Source organism: Protomyctophum bolini (genome assembly GCF_963924005.1).
Source record: "Protomyctophum bolini genome assembly, chromosome: 24".
Classification (NCBI taxonomy): Eukaryota; Metazoa; Chordata; class Actinopteri; order Myctophiformes; family Myctophidae; genus Protomyctophum; species Protomyctophum bolini.
This window is the reverse complement of record NC_137885.1, coordinates 5,071,463-5,094,501: the sequence shown is the minus strand read 5'-3', so window position 1 is coordinate 5,094,501 and position 23,039 is coordinate 5,071,463. Positions and strand designations below refer to the sequence as shown.

The 23,039-nt window shown below is 40.5% G+C and overlaps 1 protein-coding gene across 1 annotated transcript in view; it reads right to left on the bottom strand.

The window, feature by feature from the left end:
• LOC308311697 (complement C1q subcomponent subunit A-like) overlaps positions 1–11,978 on the bottom strand; it is a gene marked incomplete at its 5' end in the record, with an annotated part of 81,730 nt that extends 69,752 nt beyond the window's left edge. The window contains 3 exons of the mRNA XM_080758485.1: positions 5,503–5,631; positions 9,902–9,964; positions 11,834–11,978. Of these exons, the coding sequence (XP_080614611.1) occupies positions 5,503–5,631; positions 9,902–9,964; positions 11,834–11,978 (337 nt within the window). The remainder of the gene's footprint in view (positions 1–5,502; positions 5,632–9,901; positions 9,965–11,833) is intronic.
• Between the last annotated feature and the right edge of the window lie 11,061 nt (positions 11,979–23,039).

Below are 23,039 nucleotides of genomic sequence, written 5' to 3'. Positions count from 1 at the left end.
GGGACATGTTTATGTGAAGGGACATGTTTATGTGTAGGGACATGTTTATGTGAAGGGACATGTTTATGTGAAGGGACATGTTTATGTGAAGGGACATTTTATGTGAAGGGACATTTTATGTGAAGGGACATGTTTATGTGAAGGGACATGTTTATGTGAAGGGACATGTTTATGTGTAGGGACATGTTTATGTGTAGGGACATTTTTATGTGAAGGGACATGTTTATGTGAAGGGACATGTTTATGTGAAGGGACATGTTTATGTGAAGGGACATGTTTATGTGAAGGGACATGTTTATGTGAAGGGACATTTTATGTTTAGGGACATTTTTCAAAAATGTTCAAAAATATCATATGTAAAGCTTGCAGCGTGGCACCACATGACACACTGAGCTTGTAGATCTGTTGTGTTTGAATGGCCAACACATTAAATGGACACAGAGCTTGTAGATCTGTTGTGTTTGAATAGCCAACACATTAAATGGACACAGAGCTTGTAGATCTGATGTGTTTGAATGGCCAGCACATTAAATGGACACAGGGCTTGTAGATCTGATGTGTTTGAATGGCCAACACATTAAATGGACACAGAGCTTGTAGATCTGTTGTGTTTGAATGGCCAACACATTAAATGGACACAGAGCTTGTAGATCTGATGTGTTTGAATGGCCAGCGCATTAAATGGACACAGAGCTTGTAGATCTGCTGTGTTTGAATGGCCAACACATTAAATGGACACAGAGCTTGTAGATCTGCTGTGTTTGAATGGCCAACACATTAAATGGACACAGAGCTTGTAGATCTGCTGTGTTTGAATGGCCAGCGCATTAAATGGACACAGAGCTTGTAGATCTGCTGTGTTTGAATGGCCAGCGCATTAAATGGACACAGAGCTTGTAGATCTGCTGTGTTTGAATGGCCAGCGCATTAAATGGACACAGAGCTTGTAGATCTGCTGTGTTTGAATGGCCAGCGCATTAAATGGACACAGAGCTTGTGGATCTGCTGTGTTTGAATGGCCAGCGCATTAAATGGACACAGAGCTTGTAGATCTGTTGTGTTTGAATGGCCAGCGCATTAAATGGACACAGAGCTTGTGGGCTCCCCCAGAGTTAGTGTCGAAGTGTCCTTGAGCAAGACTCAGAAGCCCTAATTGCTCCTGATGTGCTGGTTGGTGGCTTGCATGGTGTGCACCACCATCGGTGTGTGAATGTGTGTGTGAATGTATGTGTGTGTGAATGGGTGAATATATAATGCTCAAATATATGTAAAGCGCCTTGGATAAAGGCGCTATATAAATGCACCATTTACCATTTAATGTTTGTTTAGGGCAGTAAATGTACCGTGACGTAAGACGTCATCTGACTGATATAAATACAACCCAGGTAATAATTCATTCATTTTTCACGGACATGAGAATGCCGTTGTTTTAAATGTGATCTATGAATCAGTAGCTGTGAAACTTTTTCACATCAAGGACCCTCAAATTGACACTTATTAGCCCGCCGACCCCCATTTGAAAAGATTTGCCCATAAGAGAAGATGTTTACGTCTCTAGCAGTGACTCTCAACCATTTTAATTTCAAAGACCCCCCAGTTTGACATGCATTAGTCTACGGACCCCCATTTAATGGCATTTCTATCTCTGGGACCCCCAATTTATATTGTAAAATATGTTTGGACCTGAGGGAAGAAATCCTCTGAATTAGCTAAATTAGCCAAAGTCGCAAAGACTAGACTAGATGTTGAAAAAGGCGTTTGGGTCTGACTCTGTAGTTCAGGGAGTAGGAACCTTTGTAACAGGTACTGCGTGACACAGGAACCTATTGAAGGTTGCACCTCTAAGTATTCAAATGTTGAGCTGTAGCTATAGAGCGCGTTACAAACTAATTTAATAAACTATTACCCTGTTGGATTAATTCATGGGGAAAGGGAAGGTGAGTAAGACATACATTATTGTTCATTAATTCTGCCCGCCGTGCAGAAATGTGCTGTTAAAACGTGTGTCATTGAACGCCTCTGAGCCCATATTGGACTCTTTAATTTCGAATACAAGGTTCTGTAAGTCGATCCAACACAGTTTGTGTGTGTGTGTGTGTGTGTGTGTGTGTGTGTGTGTGTGTGTGTGTGTGTGTGTGTGTGTGTGTGTGTCTGTGTGGCCTACATCAGATGTTGTTGTTGATGACATATTAGAGAAGTGACCATTGTAGAAGTGGGTTGTGCAGCCATTCAACCACAGTGACTCTGGAAGAGACATATTCCTTATCAAGGTGTATAAAGTACCAACATATTATAGATAGATGTTATTATACAGCTTGGTTGAAGAGACATATTCCTTATCAAGGTGTATAAAGTACCAACATATTATAGATAGATGTTATTATACAGCTTGGTTGAAGAGACATATTCCTTATCAAGGTGTATAAAGTACCAACATATTATAGATAGATGTTATTATACAGCTTGGTTGAAGAGACATATTCCTTATCAAGGTGTATAAAGTACCAACATATTATAGATAGATGTTATTATACAGCTTGGTTGAAGAGACATTCCTTATCAAGGTGTATAAAGTACCAACATATTATAGATAGATGTTATTATACAGCTTGGTTGAAGAGACATATTCCTTATCAAGGTGTATAAAGTACCAACATATTATAGATAGATGTTATTATACAGCTTATTGGTTGCACATTAACTGCTTTTTGTGTTCATAATATCCTCCTGAAACAATTGTTGTCGAGTTTCCCCAAGTTTGTGCACATTATCTACTTTTGTTTGTGTTCAAGAATGTCTTGTTAAATGTAACTATTAGGCCTATAGCCTACTATTGACCAAGTAAGAGACTAATGTAACTATTAGGCCTATAGCCTACTATTGACCAAGTAAGAGACTAATGTAACTATTAGGCCTATAGCCTACTATTGACCAAGTGAGAGACTGCCTTTGGGGATGCAGTTAGTACTGTAGGACAATTATTTCACCTTTTGTTTAACTATTAGGCTACTATATTGACCTTACTTGGAGACTGCCTTTGGGGATGGAGTTGAGTAGTACTGGACAATTGTTTCACGTTTTATAAATGTTTGTCATTATAACAAACTGTCTGAATGCACCTAATTAATTAATTCTCTGAAGGATGTGCTCCGGTTGCTTCTGTGGGTTCAGTCATTGTGTTTCACACATTCACTGATGTGTGTTTACATGCTTTATACTCCTGTTAGAGAGTAGATAGCATGTTTATAGAGACATGGCACTCTTTTGTTTTACTGTACCATAGTTTAATATTCTACTGTTAGACAGATGTTAGGTTCTTGGCTTACTTATGACTATTTTTTTTAATGTATTTTATGTATTTGATGTATTACCATGTGTTGAACCTTACTGTAAGTCTCTCTGGATTCAGAGCGTCTGATAAATTACTCCATTGTAAATTGTAGCTGACGACCCTGTCAACCCTTTTACAGTAGTAAAACTGTTACTTCGGTTATGAGCCAGCAGGTGGCAGCATTGGCCTACAGTTCAGTTTGTTGACTGTTCAAGCAAATCAAAGTGAGTGCCAGTGATAGAAGAAGTAGTTCTCACATTATTGAGTGGTGCTGGCCACTCCTATGCAGAGTTGTCTGTGGACCCCCGTCTGTGACAGCATAGACTCCATGAGAGAAGATGTGTATTGTTACAATATTTCAGATTATTTTTCAAAGCGTATTGAAAATAGTAGATTAAAAGCTGACAACGCTGAGAAGCTTGATGAAAGATAGAGATGAAGGTAAAATAGTTTCTGTAGATTCAGGTAGATCAGAGGACTGGCTGGCTTATCGCTCTTTAAGAGACAAAGTGACCACATTAAATAAACAGAAAAAAGCCTAAACTATCTAGAATTGTAGAAATTATACATGATGGTAAAAAACGCTGGAGTATTCTCTCTCAATCAAATCACCGGTAGAGATAAAATGAGCAAAACACCATCATTTATTGAATCGGGTGGATCAATTATTAAAATTTATATCATGCAGAACAAAATATAATGCACATTTAAATTCCCATTCACGAATTAAATTAAATTAAAAATCTATTGTCTGAATTGAAATCTTAACAAACCCGGTGGTCATTATAATCTAGACAGGAGACTCTTGAAGCTGTCAGCTGGAATTATAGCTCAGATGTAGACCAGAACACTGTATAAAGTAATGGTACCAGTACCAGACAGTGTTACATAGAATAGACCAGAACACTGTTTAAAGTAATGGTACCAGTACCAGACAGTGTTACATAGAATAGACCAGAACACTGTATAAAGTAATGGTACCTGTAGCAGACAGTGTTACATAGAATAGACCAGAACACTGTATAAAGTAATGGTACCAGTAGCAGACAGTGTTACATAGAATAGACCAGAACACTGTATAAAGTAATGGTACCAGTAGCAGACAGTGTTACATAGAATAGACCAGAACACTGTATAAAGTAATGGTACCAGTACCAGACAGTGTTACATAGAATAGACCAGAACACTGTATAAAGTAATGGTACCAGTACCAGACAGTGTTACATAGAATAGACCAGAACACTGTATAAAGTAATGGTACCAGTAGCAGACAGTGTTACATAGAATAGACCAGAACACTGTATAAAGTAATGGTACCAGTACCAGACAGTGTTACATAGAATAGAGCAGAACACCATTGAACACAGAGTGGTTGCCTCCGTTATCAAAGACCCTGTCCCCTGCACGTAAACGCATGTCAACAGTGTCTCCCTCCTCCAGCTCTACCATCATTCCACTAGATATCTGGTGATAACCTCCCACACCAAAGTTCCTTAAGAGTCTCTGATGCTCATTCTTATACATGGAGACATAGAAAAAACCTCCCCCCCCCGCTAAATGCAGTGAATGTGAGGTGATAGAGTCCTCGGACCGGCGCAGAGAATACCCCTAAGAGAACACAGGATGAGAGAACACATTACATTAATAGAAATTAAAAATACAGTTATAAAAATAAAAACCTTAATTTAAAAAGTCAGATCTACAAGTTGTGTGAGTTAAGAGGTTACTTTCCTCATCTCCTCTGGACTGTTGCTTTCAATGTGAAACACACAGTGCTGGAAAGTAACTAAGTACATTTACTTATTGTATACTTAAGTAACATTTTGGTATTTGTAGTTTACTTGAGTATTAACAATTTCCAATACTTTTACTTTTACTCGGATCCAAATATTGTACTTTTCTCCACTACATTTATTTGACAGCTTTAGTTATAGTTACTTTGTAGATTTAGATTATTACTACAAAACATACAGTAACCACTTCAGCCTTTAATGCATTTCAGCCATTTGAAAATAGCCGATCTACAAGCTCACAATCTGTCACATCGACACATTGTGAGCTATTTTAAAAAGATTTTTATACATTTGAAAACATGAAATGGAACATTTCTGCTTTTTACTTGTAGTACTTTAAGTACATGTGTGTACATGGATGGATTGTAGTTTAATCACCTGTAGATGAATTGTAGGCGTTGCCGATGTTAGTGATGACCTTCTTGTAGATCAGAGTGGTGTCAGAATCATACGGTCCAACATGTCCACCAGGACCCAAACTAGCAGAGAAGGCCACCTTCGGTTTGTCTGTCAACACAGGAGGAGCATTATCAGTTTAAATATTATATTAAGCCAATAGAGGGTATGCATGCACGTGACATCATCGTCATTTACGCAGGAGCACTTACGGAGTAGCAAAACACTACTTTCTGGCCTTGACAGCCCATACTGTACATCCACACAGAAACACCCTATCTAACATTAACCCATTCAGGATGACAGCCCATACATCCACACAGAAACACCCTATCTAACATTAACCCATTCAGGATGACAGCCCATACATCCACACAGAAACACCCTATCTAACATTAACCCATTCAGGATGACAGCCCATACATCCACACAGAAACACCCTATCTAACATTAACCCATTCAGGATGACAGCCCATACATCCACACAGAAACACCCTATCTAACATTAACCCATTCAGGATGACAGCCCATACATCCACACAGAAACATCCTATCTAACATTAACCCATTCAGGATGACAACCCATACATCCACACAGAAACATCCTATCTAACATTAACCCATTCAGGATGACAACCCATACATCCACACAGAAACACCCTATCTAACATTAACCCATTCAGGATGACAGCCCATACATCCACACAGAAACATCCTATCTAACATTAACCCATTCAGGATGACAGCCCATACATCCACACAGAAACATCCTATCTAACATTAACCCATTCAGGATGACAGCCCATACATCCACACAGAAGCACCCTATCTAACATTAACCCATTCAGGGCCTTGACAGCCCATACATCCACACAGAAACACCCTATCTAACATTAACCCATTCAGGATGACAACCCATACATCCACACAGAAACACCCTATCTAACATTAACCCATTCAGGATGACAACCCATACATCCACACAGAAACACCCTATCTAACATTAACCCATTCAGGATGACAGCCCATACATCCACACAGAAACACCCTATCTAACATTAACCCATTCAGGATGACAACCCATACATCCACACAGAAACACCCTATCTAACATTAACCCATTCAGGATGACAACCCATACATCTACACAGAAACACCCTATCTAACATTAACCCATTCAGGATGACAACCGATACATCCACACAGAAACACCCTATCTAACATTAACCCATTCAGGATGACAACCCATACATCCACACAGAAACACCCTATCTAACATTAACCCATTCAGGATGACAGCCCATACATCCACACAGAAACATCCTATCTAACATTAACCCATTCAGGATGACATTCCATACATCCTCACAGAAACATCCTATCTAACATTAACCCATTCAGGATGACATTCCATACATCCTCACAGAAACATCCTATCTAACATTAACCCATTCAGGATGACAGCCCATACATCCACACAGAAACATCTTATCTAACATTAATAACCACTTAAACCTGACGGGGTCCCCCAGGGCTGTATAGTAGGGCTGCTAGTATTTCCCTCTGATTGCTCTCAGCACTCATCAGAATGTGATTGGTTGTTAGACTAGCCCAGGCTCTATATGGGTCAGAATGTGATTGGTTGTAAGACTAGCCCAGGCTCTATATGGATCAGAATGTGATTGGTTGTAAGACTAGCCCAGGCTCTATATGGGTCAGAATGTGATTGGTTGTAAGACTAGCCCAGGCTCTATATGGGTCAGAATGTGATTGGTTGTAAGACTAGCCCAGGCTCTATATGGTCATTTGAAATGTTTTTACACATACCCTGAAGTGTGTCAGTTATCTGCCCAAACGTTGGTTTCTGTATTCTCTTCGTCCTATAATACATTCTTGGCACTTTAGCTATACCAGTGTGTGTTCTTTAGCTATACTAGTGTGTGTTCTTTAGCTATACCAGTGTGTGTTCTTTAGCTATACTAGTGTGTGTTCTTTAGCTATACCAGTGTGTTCTTTAGCTATACCAGTGTGTTCTTTAGCTATACCAGTGTGTGTTCTTTAGCTATACCAGTGTGTTCTTTAGCTATACCAGTGTGTGTTCTTTAGCTATACCAGTGTGTGTTCTTTAGCTATACCAGTGTGTTCTTTAGCTATACCAGTGTGTGTTCTTTAGCTATACCAGTGTGTGTTCTTTAGCTATACCAGTGTGTGTTCTTTAGCTATACCAGTGTGTGTTCTTTAGCTATACCAGTGTGTGTTCTTTAGCTATACCAGTGTGTGTTCTTTAGCTATACCAGTGTGTGCGGCCAGTAGCTACCCTCAATCAGTCCCACTAGGGAAAAGCCAGGGGCACACAATCCGTTGGAACTACTCCAGAACTACTCTGCCAGGGCTGGGAGGTACACTTGTGGCGCATGGAGGGACTAGGCTCAGGACCTGTGCGTTGCACCAGAGTCCCAGCACCAGACACTTCATTCACGAGTGTTGGGCAATGGTTCCGCAGCCCGCAGGGACATGGTGCTGCGGTTCCGCTTGCTGCTTGCATGGCCCTCCCAAACGCCTCACCGAGGGTTGTTGGGCTTCCTCCTCACGGAGGACACAGGCTGGGGCGCTAACCCATACTGCTCACCCGGGTGCCGTCTACATTCCGGCTGTCACCCGTCTCTCCGGTGGTCACCAGACTATACCTGGTTGTCACATAGTCTATTCCTATGAGTCACTATAAATAGAAGAACTATAACTAAAAAACATCGCATGGATGCACCTGTATATACTTAATAATATGTTAGTATATATTATATTTATAAAACATACTTACTTTCAGCAGCAGTCAGCCTGGTTTCTATGGTGGTCAGCTGAGCAAGATGAGCTGAAATCAGTACAAGAGCATTAAGTCAGTCATACAGTAAATACTCATGCACTTTCACTGTTGAGTGAGTAAGCTTTCCATTATGGATTATATGGATCACCTGTACAGTAAGATACATGATCAAAAACAATTATCTATTCTCTGAGATCAATGAAAGTAATTAAAGGAGTAGTTCACCCATAATGTGACTTAGTTACACACCGCATGAAGCCTTGAATTCATGGAGATTTTTGAGGGGTGCTAGCCCCTCCCATGCCCAGCTTAGTCTGTTTGTGTGAATTTGATTGGCTGATCACCCCATAGCGATGATTTGATTGGCCAAAGATAAAATGTGAAGGCAGAAAAGTGAACACGCCAAACATGATTGGCCGGAATTACATTTGTGATGATTTGATTGGCTGAGCACGGAATGTGATGTATGATGATAAGAGCGCCTCTCACTTCACACGGGTGTGTTTTTTTTCAGTTTTTGTCACATTCCAATAATCATATAATCTGATGACCGGTTGAGTCGTGGTCAATTCAAGGCTTCGTGGGGAGACGAGTGTAACTGATAATAAGTCAGTTTGTGTGAACTACTATTTAACCCCAAAGTAAGTCCCTTTTCAACACTACACATTTATAGTTGCATTCACTGAACACCATCTGGATCAAATTACCTTCACTTTCTTCCTTCAAGTCTTCAATCTGGACCGTGCTGGTGTTGAGTCTGAAAGCCTCAAAGCCCTCAATCTGACTCGCACTAGCATTAAGTCTGGTATCAAAGCCTTCAATCTGACTCTCACTAGCACTAAGTCTGGTCTCAAAGCCTTCAATCTGACTCTCACTAGCACTAAGTCTGGTCTCAAAGCCCTCACTATGACTCTCACTAGCATTAAGTCTGGTCTCAAAGCCTTCAACTTGACTCTCACTAGCACTAAGTCTGGTCTCAAAGCCTTCAATCTGACTCTCACTAGCACTAAGTCTGGTCTCAAAGACTTGACTCTCACTAGCATTAAGTCTGGTCTGGAGAACTTCAACTTGGCCCTCACTGGTACTGAGTCTGGTCTGGAGAACTTCAACTTGGCCCTCACTGGTACTGAGTCTGGTCTGGAGAACTTCAACTTGGCCCTCACTGGTGCCGAGTCTGGTTTGGAGGTCTGCAACATGGACCTCACTGGTACTGAGTCTGGTTTGGAGGTCTGCAACATGGACCTCACTGGTGCCGAGTCTGGTTTGGAGGTCTGCAACATGGACCTCACTGGTGCCGAGTCTGGTTTGGAGGTCTTTCACGTTGCTCTCAGCCATTTCTGAATAACACATCAGACATTTGACCTGAATTCCCCTTTCATTGTCATCTTGAGACGTGTGGGGAGCGTTTATTTATTAGTGTGTGCCAATTAAAAAGTGGAAATGTGAGTACTTTGTCCTCCATTTAATTGAACCTTTTGGGATTTTTTAAATTCCTACTTCTATACATGTATACTTAATAATATGTCAGTATATATTATATTTATAAAACGTATTACTTACTCCACAGTTGTTGCACTTGGCTTTCAGCAGCAGTCAGCCTGGTGGTCAGCTGAGCAAGAAGAGCTGAAATCAGTACATCAGCATTAAGTCAGTCATACAGTAAATACTCATGCACTTTCACTGTTGAGTGAGTAAGCTTTCCATTATGGATTATATGGATCACCTGTACAGTAAGATACATGATCAAAAAAAGTTATCCTCTGAGATCAATTATAGTAATTAAAGGAGTAGTTCACCCAAAATGTGACTTAATTACACACCCTAATTGCTAGCCCCTCCTATGCCCAACTTTGTCTGTCTGTATGAACACAAACATGATGATTTGATTGGCTGATCACCCCATAGCGATGATTTGATTGGCTGGTCACGCTATTGTGTTCTTTTAGCAACAGTAAGTCATTTTGCAACGTCTCTCGCATCTGCCTGGGTGACGGCAGATCAACATATGGAATGAATTCTGTATTGGCCATTTATGGAGCGTGTCACGAGGCGTGACGGACGGACTGACTTGCAGGTTTTCTATGGTCGCAATAATATAACGTTATATAATATCTATAACCTATATCTCACCTGCAGAACTTCCTCCCGGGGCTTCCACCTCATTAGATTTGTTGTCCTTTTCTAAAAAATGAATTAATGTTAATTAATGAATGAATTAATTGATAAATACACACAATCACATCAGGTCAAACAAACGGAGAAAAGAAACAAACGGATGTGGTGTCCAGACAAGGCCCGGGTAACACAGAATACGTCCTCGTCTGCAATTCCAAACCCGCTTTAATTACTTCAGTCTGATGTGTTAATAGCTTAGTGACTTTTTTTATGTCCAATATTTGCATTTCAGTTCATAATCATGAAGTTAATGTATTTTAAATTAAATTAAAAAAAGATTACTTTTCCGGATTCCAATTTAAAAAAAATAGCAAAAAAAAGCAGATCTACAAGCTCAAAATGCATTGCACTGCGACACGTTTTGAGCTTGTAGATCAGCTGCCTTTGACTATATATGCATTGTGGCCCTCTGGAGTGAGTTTGAAATATAGTGGCTCTCTGGAGTGAGTTTGAAATATAGTGGCCCTCTCCATCATCAAAGTTTCCCACCCCTGCCCTATCCAATGTTTTGTTTTGTAGCACTACTGCTGATGTTGGCAAATGGCAATAATAGCACAGTAAAGATGATAATAATCCAATATGATGTGTGTAGTTCTTTATAGATCTGAGTTGTCCGGACAACTCACCAAAAAGGGTAAAAAGGGTGAGTTGTCTTGTTACCCTAATGGTGTAGTGTAGAATATATTAGTATAGGCTATAAAGATAGGCAGCACAGACACCGCGCTGCGCTGTCTGACTGTCCCTCTCAGGCATGCAGGTCTGACTGCGCAGTGCACACTGCACCGTCTGCACGCATGGACCTCGTCAAAGTGCTTCGTCTTCTTGGGTGGGTTTACTGTCCATATTCCTCTATAAACGGCCTGTTTTCACTGTTTCTAATTCCTCTTTTTCATACGTTTGTATAGCCTATGGGCAATGTTTAGCGCTGTGCAGGCAGCAGGTGGAATCAGTCAATCTATTAACGAGCAATTCTCTGACACTCAGAGGTGTAAGGAGAGGAATAATATTCAATTTCCAAAGTCAAACTCGTAAATTCACAATGCATCATATCATGCCGCCCCTCGTTGTGAGCTTTAAGATCTGCAAATCTCATGCTTATGTATACATTACTTTGTAGCCTACTTCTGGCAGAAGAGGATATATGAGAATATTAGTAGGCCTACAGTATGTAAAATCATTAAAATAGCAAGGCATAAGGGTTAATAATAAATTTAATAATTAAACCCACTATATATATATTTTTTAAATTAATTAATAATCAAAAAGCAGCACTAGAACCTCGTGGTCTAGAAGTAACAGCCTCTCCAGCATGCTTACCTGTGATGTGGTCGTTGTGGCCGTTGAGGTTCACCTCCAACGGTCCTTGGATCTCGAGGTGGTTGATGCTCAACTGGAACGGCAGGTCAGTGTCGGCTGAACACAGGCAGAAGAGGACGAGCAGGAACATGGCAGCAGTATCCATCTTAGAAGATGTGTGTCATGCTGTGGCAAGCAGGATCTTATATACTGTACAATACCTGGCTACCGCCTACCCGTAACTTTTTTTTTTTCTTTTTACCTGGGCAAGGCTGGCAGACATTTAGAACATGCTCTGCATTCCATGCAAGCATGCTTTACCATTCCACGCCTGCATATGACAGCTTGACAGCAGTCATCACATCTCCTGATGATGAAAGATAGAGATGAAGGTCAAATAGTTTCTGTAGATTCAGGTAGATCAGAGGACTGGCTAGCATATCGCCCCAAAATGATCTATTTGTTTTTGGACCCCCGTCTGTGACAGCATAGACCCCAAAATGATCTATTTGTCTGTGGACCCCCGTCTGTGACAGCATAGACCCCATGAGAGAACATTTGTATTGTTACAATGTTTCAACAGAATTTAAACTTTCATAATTACTTTTCAAAGCATATTGAAAATAGTAGATGAAAAGCTGACAACGCTGAGAAGCTTGATGAAAGATAGAGATGAAGGTAAAATAGTTTATGTAGATCAGAGGACTGGCTAGCATTATCGCTCTTTAAGAGACAAAGTGACCACATTAAATGAACATTAAAAAAGCCTAAACTACCAATCTAAAATTGAACAAATTATACATGATGGTAAAAAACGCTGGAGTATTCTCTCTCAATCAAATCACCGGTGGAGATAAAATGACTCATTAATTGAATCGGGTGAAAGCTTCATCACCGAGCCCCAAGACTTTGCTGATTATTTCGACAATTATTTCATAAGTAAAGTTGATACCATAAGAAATGACATGTTGCCTGCAAACAGTCATCTATCTGGATCAATTATTAAAACTGATATCATGCAGAACAAAATATAATGCAAATTTGAATTTGGTACCAGTAGCAGTGTTACATAGAATAGACCAGAACACTGTATAAAGTAATGGTACCAGTAGCAGACAGTGTTACATAGAATAGACCAGAACACTGTATAAAGTAATGGTACCAGTACCAGACAGTGTTACATAGAATAGACCAGAACACTGTATAAAGTAATGGTACCAGTAGCAGACAGTGTTACATAGAATAGACCAGAACACTGTATAAAGTAATGGTACCAGTACCAGACAGTGTTACATAGAATAGACCAGAACACTGTATAAAGTAATGGTACCAGTACCAGACAGTGTTACATAGAATAGACCAGAACACTGTATAAAGTAATGGTACCAGTAGCAGACAGTGTTACATAGAATAGACCAGAACACTGTATAAAGTAATGGTACCAGTACCAGACAGTGTTACATAGAATAGACCAGAACACTGTATAAAGTAATGGTACCAGTACCAGACAGTGTTACATAGAATAGACCAGAACACTGTATAAAGTAATGGTACCAGTAGCAGACAGTGTTACATAGAATAGACCAGAACACTGTATAAAGTAATGGTACCAGTAGCAGACAGTGTTACATAGAATAGACCAGAACACTGTATAAAGTAATGGTACCAGTAGCAGACAGTGTTACATAGAATAGACCAGAACACTGTATAAAGTAATGGTACCAGTAGCAGACAGTGTTACATAGAATAGACCAGAACACTGTATAAAGTAATGGTACCAGTAGCAGACAGTGGTAGAACAGCTACAAACCCCACATGGTTCGTTATGTAATGTAGATTGTAGACAGCCTTCATGGTACTTTACTAGTGGGACGACAGACTAACGGGAGGTCAGGAGGTCATGTTAGCCTTTCTGAACAGATAACATGCATTCTGTTGTTTTCACTGCAGGTCCCTCGCATGCTGTTGACTTTAATAATACTGTCACTGTCTGACCACACCACATATATATATATATATATATATATATATATATATATATATATATATATACACTCCATGAATCTGTTGTCCAGGGCCGGTTATTATCAAACTGACGCTCTTGGCAAGCTTTCTCCTTTCATAAAGTATTAACGGCTACATATAACAAAATATATCACACATTTCTCACCACTACACTGCAGCACTGACGGTGCTTCATTTGGTAGCATTATGTAGTGTGTGACTGACTGACTGCTTCTACTTGCATTAAGTGTTCAACAATATGGGAGAGTGGAGAGGTGAACTGAATGACATCAGTATGACCCCCCCCCCCCCCCCCCCCCCCCCCCCCCCCCACACACACACACACACACACACACACACACACACACACACACACACACACACCTCCACAGCTCTCAGAGAGAGAGAGAGAGAGAGAGAGAGAGAGAACCAAATAATCCACATTCCTCATTCGTCAATCATAAATATGTGTTGCATTCCAAATTCCATTCCATGCATGCATATGACAGCTTTAGAGTAGTAATCACAGCTCTGATGAACACTTCACAAAACACATTCTACCAGCTAACCACTTGTTTGGTTTGGCAAGGTAGCTTGTGGCTGTAAACTGATCAGGTATGCTCTGTTGATGAGAAAGTCCAAGGCATGCAGATGTACCGTGATAATGGGGAGGACACACACACACACACACACACACACACACACACACATTCACACTACAGGCTAAACTTGATTCGATGCGAATACTTCTCACGGAAACATCGAGGATAAAATGCCGATGGGTTACTTTTTACTGGAACACTTGAGACAAAGACAGATACCGGTAAACATGATGAGTGATTAATGGAGGAGTTTAAGTGTCACCATAGTTTAATAAGAGGCACCTGTCACTGTGATCAGAGGTGAGATAACTTTTAGGTTGTGTAGGAGGTCCTAGGCTGTGGATGGAGGGTTGCCATGGTTTATGATCGTGGAGTGTTATTAGGCTAGTTGTTGTTGTCATTATGGGACACTTTGAAACTCTCCCTCAACCAACGACGACCAGTGAGGGAGATTGAATGGGAGGGAGGCGACACACTGGAGCTAAAAGACCTCTGAAAGTCTCACGTATATATTAGTAATATATAGTACATATTCATGTCAAGGACCCCCACATTGATGTGTATTTGGCCGCGTTCATGTGTTTATGTGTTTATGTGAAGGGACATGTTTATGTGAAGGGACATTTTATGTGAAGGGACATGTTATGTGAAGGGACATGTTTATGTGAAGGGACATTTTATGTGAAGGGACATGTTTATGTGAAGGGACATGTTTATGTGAAGGGACATGTTTATGTGAAGGGACATTTTATGTGAAGGGACATTTTATGTGAAGGGACATTTTATGTGAAGGGACATTTTATGTGAAGGGACATTTTATGTGAAGGGACATTTTATGTGTAGGGACATGTTTATGTGAAGGGACATGTTTATGTGAAGGGACATTTTATGTGAAGGGACTTTTTATGTGAAGGGACTTTTTATGTGAAGGGACATGTTTATGTGAAGGGACATGTTTATGTGAAGGGACATGTTTATGTGAAGGGACATGTTTATGTGAAGGGACATGTTTATGTGAAGGGACATTTTATGTGAAGGGACATGTTTATGTGAAGGGACATTTTATGTGTAGGGCCATGTTTATGTGAAGGGACATGTTTATGTGAAGGTTATGTGAAGGGACATGTTTATGTGAAGGGACATTTTATGTGAAGGGACATGTTTATGTGAAGGACATGTTTATGTGAAGGTTATGTGAAGGGACATGTTTATGTGAAGGGACATGTTTATGTGAAGGTTATGTGAAGGGACATGTTTATGTGAAGGGACATGTTTATGTGAAGGGACATGTTTATGTGAAGGGACATGTTTATGTGAAGGGCCATGTTTATGTGAAGGGACATGTTTATGTGAAGGTTATGTGAAGGGACATGTTTATTTGAAGGGACATTTCATGTTTAGGGACATTTTTAAAAAATGTTCAAAAATATCATATGTAAAGCTTGCAGCGTGGCACCACATGACACACTGAGCTTGTAGATCTGTTGTGTTTGAATGGCCAGCACATTAAATGGACACAGAGCTTGTAGATCTGCTGTGTTTGAATGGCCAGCGCATTAAATGGACACAGAGCTTGTAGATCTGTTGTGTTTGAATGGCCAGCACATTAAATGGACACAGAGCTTGTAGATCTGTTGTGTTTGAATGGCCAGAACATTAAATGGACACAGAGCTTGTAGATCTGTTGTGTTTGAATGGCCAACACATTAAATGGACACAGAGCTTGTAGATCTGTTGTGTTTGAATGGCCAGCACATTAAATGGACACAGAGCTTGTAGATCTGTTGTGTTTGAATGGCCAGCACATTCAATGGACACAGAGCTTGTGGGCTCCCCCAGAGTTAGTGTCGAAGTGTCCTTGAGCAAGACTCAGAAGCCCTAATTGCTCCTGATGTGCTGGTCGGTGGCTTGCATGGTGTGCACCACCATCGGTGTGTGAATGTGTGTGTGAATGTATGTGTGTGTGAATGGGTGAATGTATAATGCTCAAATCTATGTAAAGCGCCTTGGATAAAGGCGCTATATAAATGCACCATTTACCATTTAATGTTTGTTTAGGGCAGTAAATGTACCGTGACGTAAGACGTCATCTGACTGATATAAACTATACAACCTGTAATAAATGTATTTCATTTCTCACGGACATGAGAACATATCAACATGGCCGGGCGCCCCTCACTTCACACTAGTGTGATTTTTAGTCTAATTGTAGTATTCTTACTGAATGTACAGCACTTTGGTTCAATGCTGTTGTTTTAAATCTGATCTATGAATCAGTAGCTGTGAAACTTTTTCACATCAAGGACCCTCAAATTGACACTTATTAGCCCGCCGACCCCCATTTGAAAAGATTTGCCCATAAGAGAAGATGTTTACGTCTCCAGCAGTGACTCTCAACCATTTTTATTTCAAAGACCCCCCAGTTTGACATGCATTAGTCTACGGACCCCCATTTAATGGCATTTCTATCTCTGGGACCCCCAATTTATATTGTAAAATATGTTTGGACCTGAGGGAAGAAATCCTCTGAATTAGCTAAATTAGCCAAAGTAGCAGATCTACAGTAGAAGCTCACAACATGCCCTTTTCCCATTTGATTCATTGATTGATTCTTTTTTGTGTGTGTGTGTGTGTGTGTGTGTGTGTGTGTGTGTGTGTGTGTGTGTGTGTGTGTGTGTGTGTGTGTGTGTGTGATGAAAATGAACAATATATGATTTTCTTTAATATATATAGTAAAATAAGCATTATATGCTGTGCTGTACTCTGGGCATGAAGACAGAGTCATGTCAGTGAGCTGAGCACAAGTGTTGCACTGTGACTTTATGGATAAAGTGGTTCAACTGATTGTGAGGCTATTAGTGTGGTACGAGGTGTATTTCCGTAGGATTTTTTTGCTAAAAGTGATTTTTTTGCTTTTTAGGCTTTCATAGGGACCAAACTGTCAGAAAATGATGGGGTTCAAATTTTCCCGACCCCCACCCCTTATTTGGGGGGTCATATATTTTGGGACCTCCCATAATATTACGCCAGACAAATAATGTCCGATTTTCATAATATTAGGGTTGTTTTATAGGTTTTTAAATATTCTGAGTTGATTTATTATTATTACACTTTGAAAGTAGCCAGAATAATCTTTTCTGACTTTAGGTTGGGGTCTTTCTTCACCGGGACCCCCCGGACTCATCTCAGTACTCATTACATTCCTCGCTCTGCTCCTGTTCCAGAACAATGTCAAATTAGATAATACTTAAAGCATTAAAAGCTTTTGTAGCTGGGCACTGATTACAAAAATGAGTAGTAGTTAATACAGGGGGTCTTCCACAGGGGGCCGGGACTAGTTTTTCCCCTATTCTTGCACCCATATATACAGATTTGCAAGTATTTCGAATAGTATTAGAATATCTTGCGTTTATGTAAAGTACTTTGATAGTTTATTAGTATTCTACCATTATTGTTGACAGATGTTACTGCAGGTAATAAAGGTATTGCAACTTCTCACTTTGGGCACGCAGAATGTGTCCATTTATTTCACACACTGCAATCACACTAACAACACACACACACACACACACACACACACACACACACACACACACACACACACACACACACACACACACACATATATACACACACACACACACACACACACACACACACACACACACACACACACACACACACACACACACACACACACACACACACCTATCCTCTTAAAGAGCCCATGGTCAATTATGCCTACAATACATTATTTGCAGGATCTATTCATCTTCGTCATCATCATCTTGAATGTCCTCCCTAATAGTGTTGGGACCGTACCCAAGTTCCCTCAGCCCTATGTTCCCTCAGCCCTATGTTCCCTCAGGCCTATGTTCCCTCAGCCCTATATGTTCCCTCAGCCCTATATGTTCCCTCAGCCCTATATGTTCCCTCAGCCCTATGTTCCCTCATTCCAAAACAGAGGGGGGGGGGGGGGGCTGTAAGGCATCGATTATACTATAATGCTACCCATACAGTAGTTCACCCTGCAGCAACAGAACACATTACAGATACCAAGTTACAGCAATGACACTACTGCATGGGGTCTAGTCTATCTACTTTGTTATAGCAAATGCTCCACAACAACACAGTGAAACAGTGAACAGTGAAACATTCCTTAAACAGTACTTAATTATCTGTTTTGAATCTCAGGTATGTTTCCATTGCATGTCTCATAAGTCATCAACCTAGAGTACACACCTTAATGAACTGACACCAACTATTTAAGCTACGTTGACAAACACAAAACTAGTTTAGCTTGTAGAACATCCTGTCTCCTCATGTCCCCAAGTAACACTGTCCTCTGAAAGGCCATCTGCAATAACCTAATATTAAGTATACTGCGCACCCATTCACCTTTGCAGCTAAGTGTCCCTTTCTCGGACTGCAACTGTAGCCTACTTACTGTATAAGACGGAAGACCCATTTATTGAAATCCCAAACATGGAATATACTTGGACCATGCATTATGCCACATATAATGCCTGTCTGGACGGCCACCTGCCAGTATACAGTGGATAACTTCCCAGTCTTTCTGGGTAAGTTGGGTGACTATATAGCTATTTTTACCCTGAAATCCCAATTTTGGGCCTGTCATTATAGGCTAAGAAGAAAGGACAATTGCTGATCTACAAGGTCACAATATGCCGTAATGTGTTGTGAGCTTGTAGATCGGCTTTTCCCCAAAAATGAGTTTTGATAAATGACTTATTTTAAAATGTGTAGCGCAGTGGAATAGAGTAGACACTATGACACGTCAAGAGTCAATTAGTACTATAGGCTATACATTTGTGTTCTGGTAATATCATTGATCACTTGTTTTGCATGTCCGTGGCAAAAATAAAATATTAATGGAAATGTCCATCACATTCACAAGCTGGCAAAGTGATTTCCCCGGGTGCAGATAGCTGCTGTATTATCATGGTTATTGGTGGTGGTGGCAATATTAATAATTTTAGTCTGAATATATCAAATCCTGTTTTGAGGATCACACAAGAATAGCATCACTTTATGGACAAAATAACACCCAAAAGGTTTCATAATTTCAGTCTGCTTGAGGTGTAATGCAGCTTTAAACAAAATAGCAGACAGTGGCACTGGTACATATCTGAACTCATCTTCTCACAGTGCGTGTCAACCACATAGCCGACATTTCTCAGCTTCAATGATCAATCAATCAATCGTTGCATAGAAGCATCATGGTTTTGTTATGCGTACACACCCATGGTACTGTGCCAAGAGAACTCACAAATCAAACGCACGTACAGTACACGCAGTCAAGTTGTCTACAGTCTACCGATGTTAACCATCTCAAACCCACACCCTAACCTCCCACGGGGAAGCACACCTAAACTGCGGTCATCCTGTTCAAGAGCGTTCATTTGGGCAAGATAGTCGAGCATATTTAAGGAGATCACGAGCAAAGAAATACTAGTTCCTCTAAGGATGACAAGTAGCCCTCCCAGTCACCTGACCGACAACAGAAAGACAAAGAGAAAAGAGAAAGACAGCAGCAGCCTGGCTGATCTTGGCTGATCTTTATTTAGCAGCAATATTTGCTACACTTGAGTCTGAGGCACCTTACTTTGAAAATAGCTGATCTACAAGCTCAAACTACAACCTTGTAGATCAGCTATTGTTGGCTAAAGTTCTCCTTGGAAAAGGGATGCTATGGTTCAAGTGGTTTAATGTAAAAAAAAGAAAAAAAGTTCCTATCCCACAATGATTTGGTGGGCTCCTGTATAGTAACTCTGAGGACCCCCTAGGGGTCATGGGCCCCCTGTGGAAGACCCCTGGTATTGGCTACTACCATTTTTTTATATCAGAGCCCAGCTACAAATACTTTTATGCTTCATTTATGATCTAATTTGACAATATTCTGGAGCAGGAGCAGAGCGAGGAATGTAATGAGAACTGGAATAGGCCCAGGGGTCAGTCCGGGAGGTCCCAGGTGAGGAAACACCCCTACCAAAAGTAAAAAAAGATTCTTCTGATCACTTTAAAAGTTTAAGAAATCAACTCAGAATGTTTTAAAACATACAAAATAATTCTAATAAAATCGGACATTAACTGGCTGGCATACTGTTCTGGGAGGTCAATTTTAGCACAAAAATCCTACGGGAGCTGTTTTTTTGACGCCTCGTACCACACTATAACTCAACACATCTCAGTCAGACTTCATCTTAAATACATTATTACCCCCCCCCCAGGGGTAGGTGGGTCTTAACACATCAGAAGACCCCTCCAGACCACACAAGTCACAGGTCACAGAAAACAGCTTCTCATGGTTTGGTTTATGATGTCCTTAAATGTACAACTTAGGTATTCCACATTTCCTTGACAGTGTGTGTGTGAGTGCGTGTGTCCTCCCCATTATCACGGTACATCTGCATGCCTTGGACTCTCTGTGTACCACCAGAGGGGCGTTTCCGTGAGAAGTATTCGCATCAAATCAAGTTTAGCCTGTAGTGAGTGTAGTGTGTGTGTGTGTGTGTGTGTGTGTGTGTGTGTGTGTGTGTGTGTGTCCTCCCCATTATCACGGTACATCGGCATGCCTTGGTCTTTCTCATCAACAGAGAATATCTGATCAATGTGTGTATGTGGGTCATACTGATGTCATTCACAGTTCACCTCTCCACTCTCCCATATTGTTGAACACTTAATGCAAGTAGAAGCAGTCAGTCAGTCACACACTACATAATGCTACCAAATGAAGCACCGTCAGTGCTGCAGTGTATAGTGGAAAGAAGGTGAGAAATGTGTGATATATTTTGTTATATGTAGCCGTTAATACTTTATGAAAGGAGAAAGCTTGCCAAGAGCGTCAGTTTGATAATAGCCGGCCCTGGACAACAGATTCATGGAGTGTATATATGTGGTGTGGTCAGACAGTGACATAATTAAAGTCAACGGCATGCGAGGGACCTGCAGTGAAAACAACAGAATGCATGTTTCTGTTCAGAAAGGCTAACATGTCATTGTTCTGACCTCCCGTTAGTCTGTCGTCCCACTAGTAAAGTACCATGAAGGCTGTCTACAGTCCCACTAGTAAAGTACCATGAAGGCTGTCTACAATCTACATTACATAACGAACGATGTGGGGTTTGTAGCTGTTCTAACACTGTCTGCTACTGGTACCATTACTTTATACAGTGTTCTGGTCTATTCTATGTAACACTGTCTGGTACTGGTACCATTACTTTATACAGTGTTCTGGTCTTTTTTTTTTTTTTTAACTTTTTTTTTTATTCTTTTCTTTTTTTGAGAGTAAGCAGGTTCTCTCGGGCATCATAGTACAATATAATTGTTACAACACACAAGAAAATCAAGGGATAAAATAAATAATATATATACATACATACATACAGTAAATGAAATACCTACATATTATGCCCTCATTAGTATGTCTTCACACAGGTTTAGTCTCACATAAATTCCTTTCTCACACATATACTTCCAAAGGTCATTCATCAAATATCCATTACTGTGTATAGTATTTGTATGATTTTTTTAATTATTGGTTTTCTCTATCAAATATCAATTTACTTATCTTAATTGGGTTCTGTAGTCCGTCAACATTGAGTCTAATCCTCGTCTCATTATAACCTGTGCTATCCTATGATGTACAAATATTGTCATTGTGAACCCAAGGCAGCTTTAACGTCTCATCATTATATACATTAATATAAAGCTTTGAATTAAGAAATAAAAACATATAAACAAAGACAGGACTTCCAGCTCGAGGTTTCTTTCATAAAGCAATACCTCATGAGTGGAAAGGTAATCCCCTGGGTCACAGGAGGCCCTTCCAACACTAACTGTCTGCTAAAAAAGCAGAAACTAGTGTACAGTGATATGACATCTGTCGAGCCCCAGCTTGGCATCCCAGACAGCAGGTCTGTATTAACATTGAATATCTGAGTATAAAACAACCTATCAGACAGGTATTTAGTATTCAGTCCAGTATATGTCCAAACAAAGGTAGTATTATGAAAATAAAATATAAAAAAAAACAAAAGGTGAACATTTTTCAGGTCTTATATCCTATTCTGAGATCAAAGATACCCATTGCTTCACAGTCGTAGATTAATCAGCTTTATGGGTTACGGTGATGTCATCTGGTGGTGGTGGAGGGTTTGGTGGTGGGGGAGTTGCGTTACGGCGGAATTCCTGGAGCCTCCGTGTTGCCCTTCGTAGTGCGTCTCGGTCAAGTGGTGTCCTCTTCCCCGCCTCCACCCAGGATGATTTCCTCAGCTTCGCCAGGTTATATGCGGTGGTAGTTGTAGGGGTGGAGGTAGTAGTGGGTCGAAGGTTTTCCTCTTCCTCGGTGCTCATGATCCCCCTCTTCTTCAAATCCTCTCTTGCATCCTCCATGCTGTTGTAAGTGGTGCTGGTTCCCACGGGGCGACCAGCCCCATCGTAGAACACACGTAGTTTTGTCAAGGGGGGGGTGTGGAAGGCAATTCCTTTATTTTTAAGAAGCAAGCGGATCGGGGCATACGCGGCTCTCTTCTTCTGTATTTCTTGAGGATAGTCATTATCAAAATACACTCTTTTGCCATTCAGTAGGACAGTCTTTT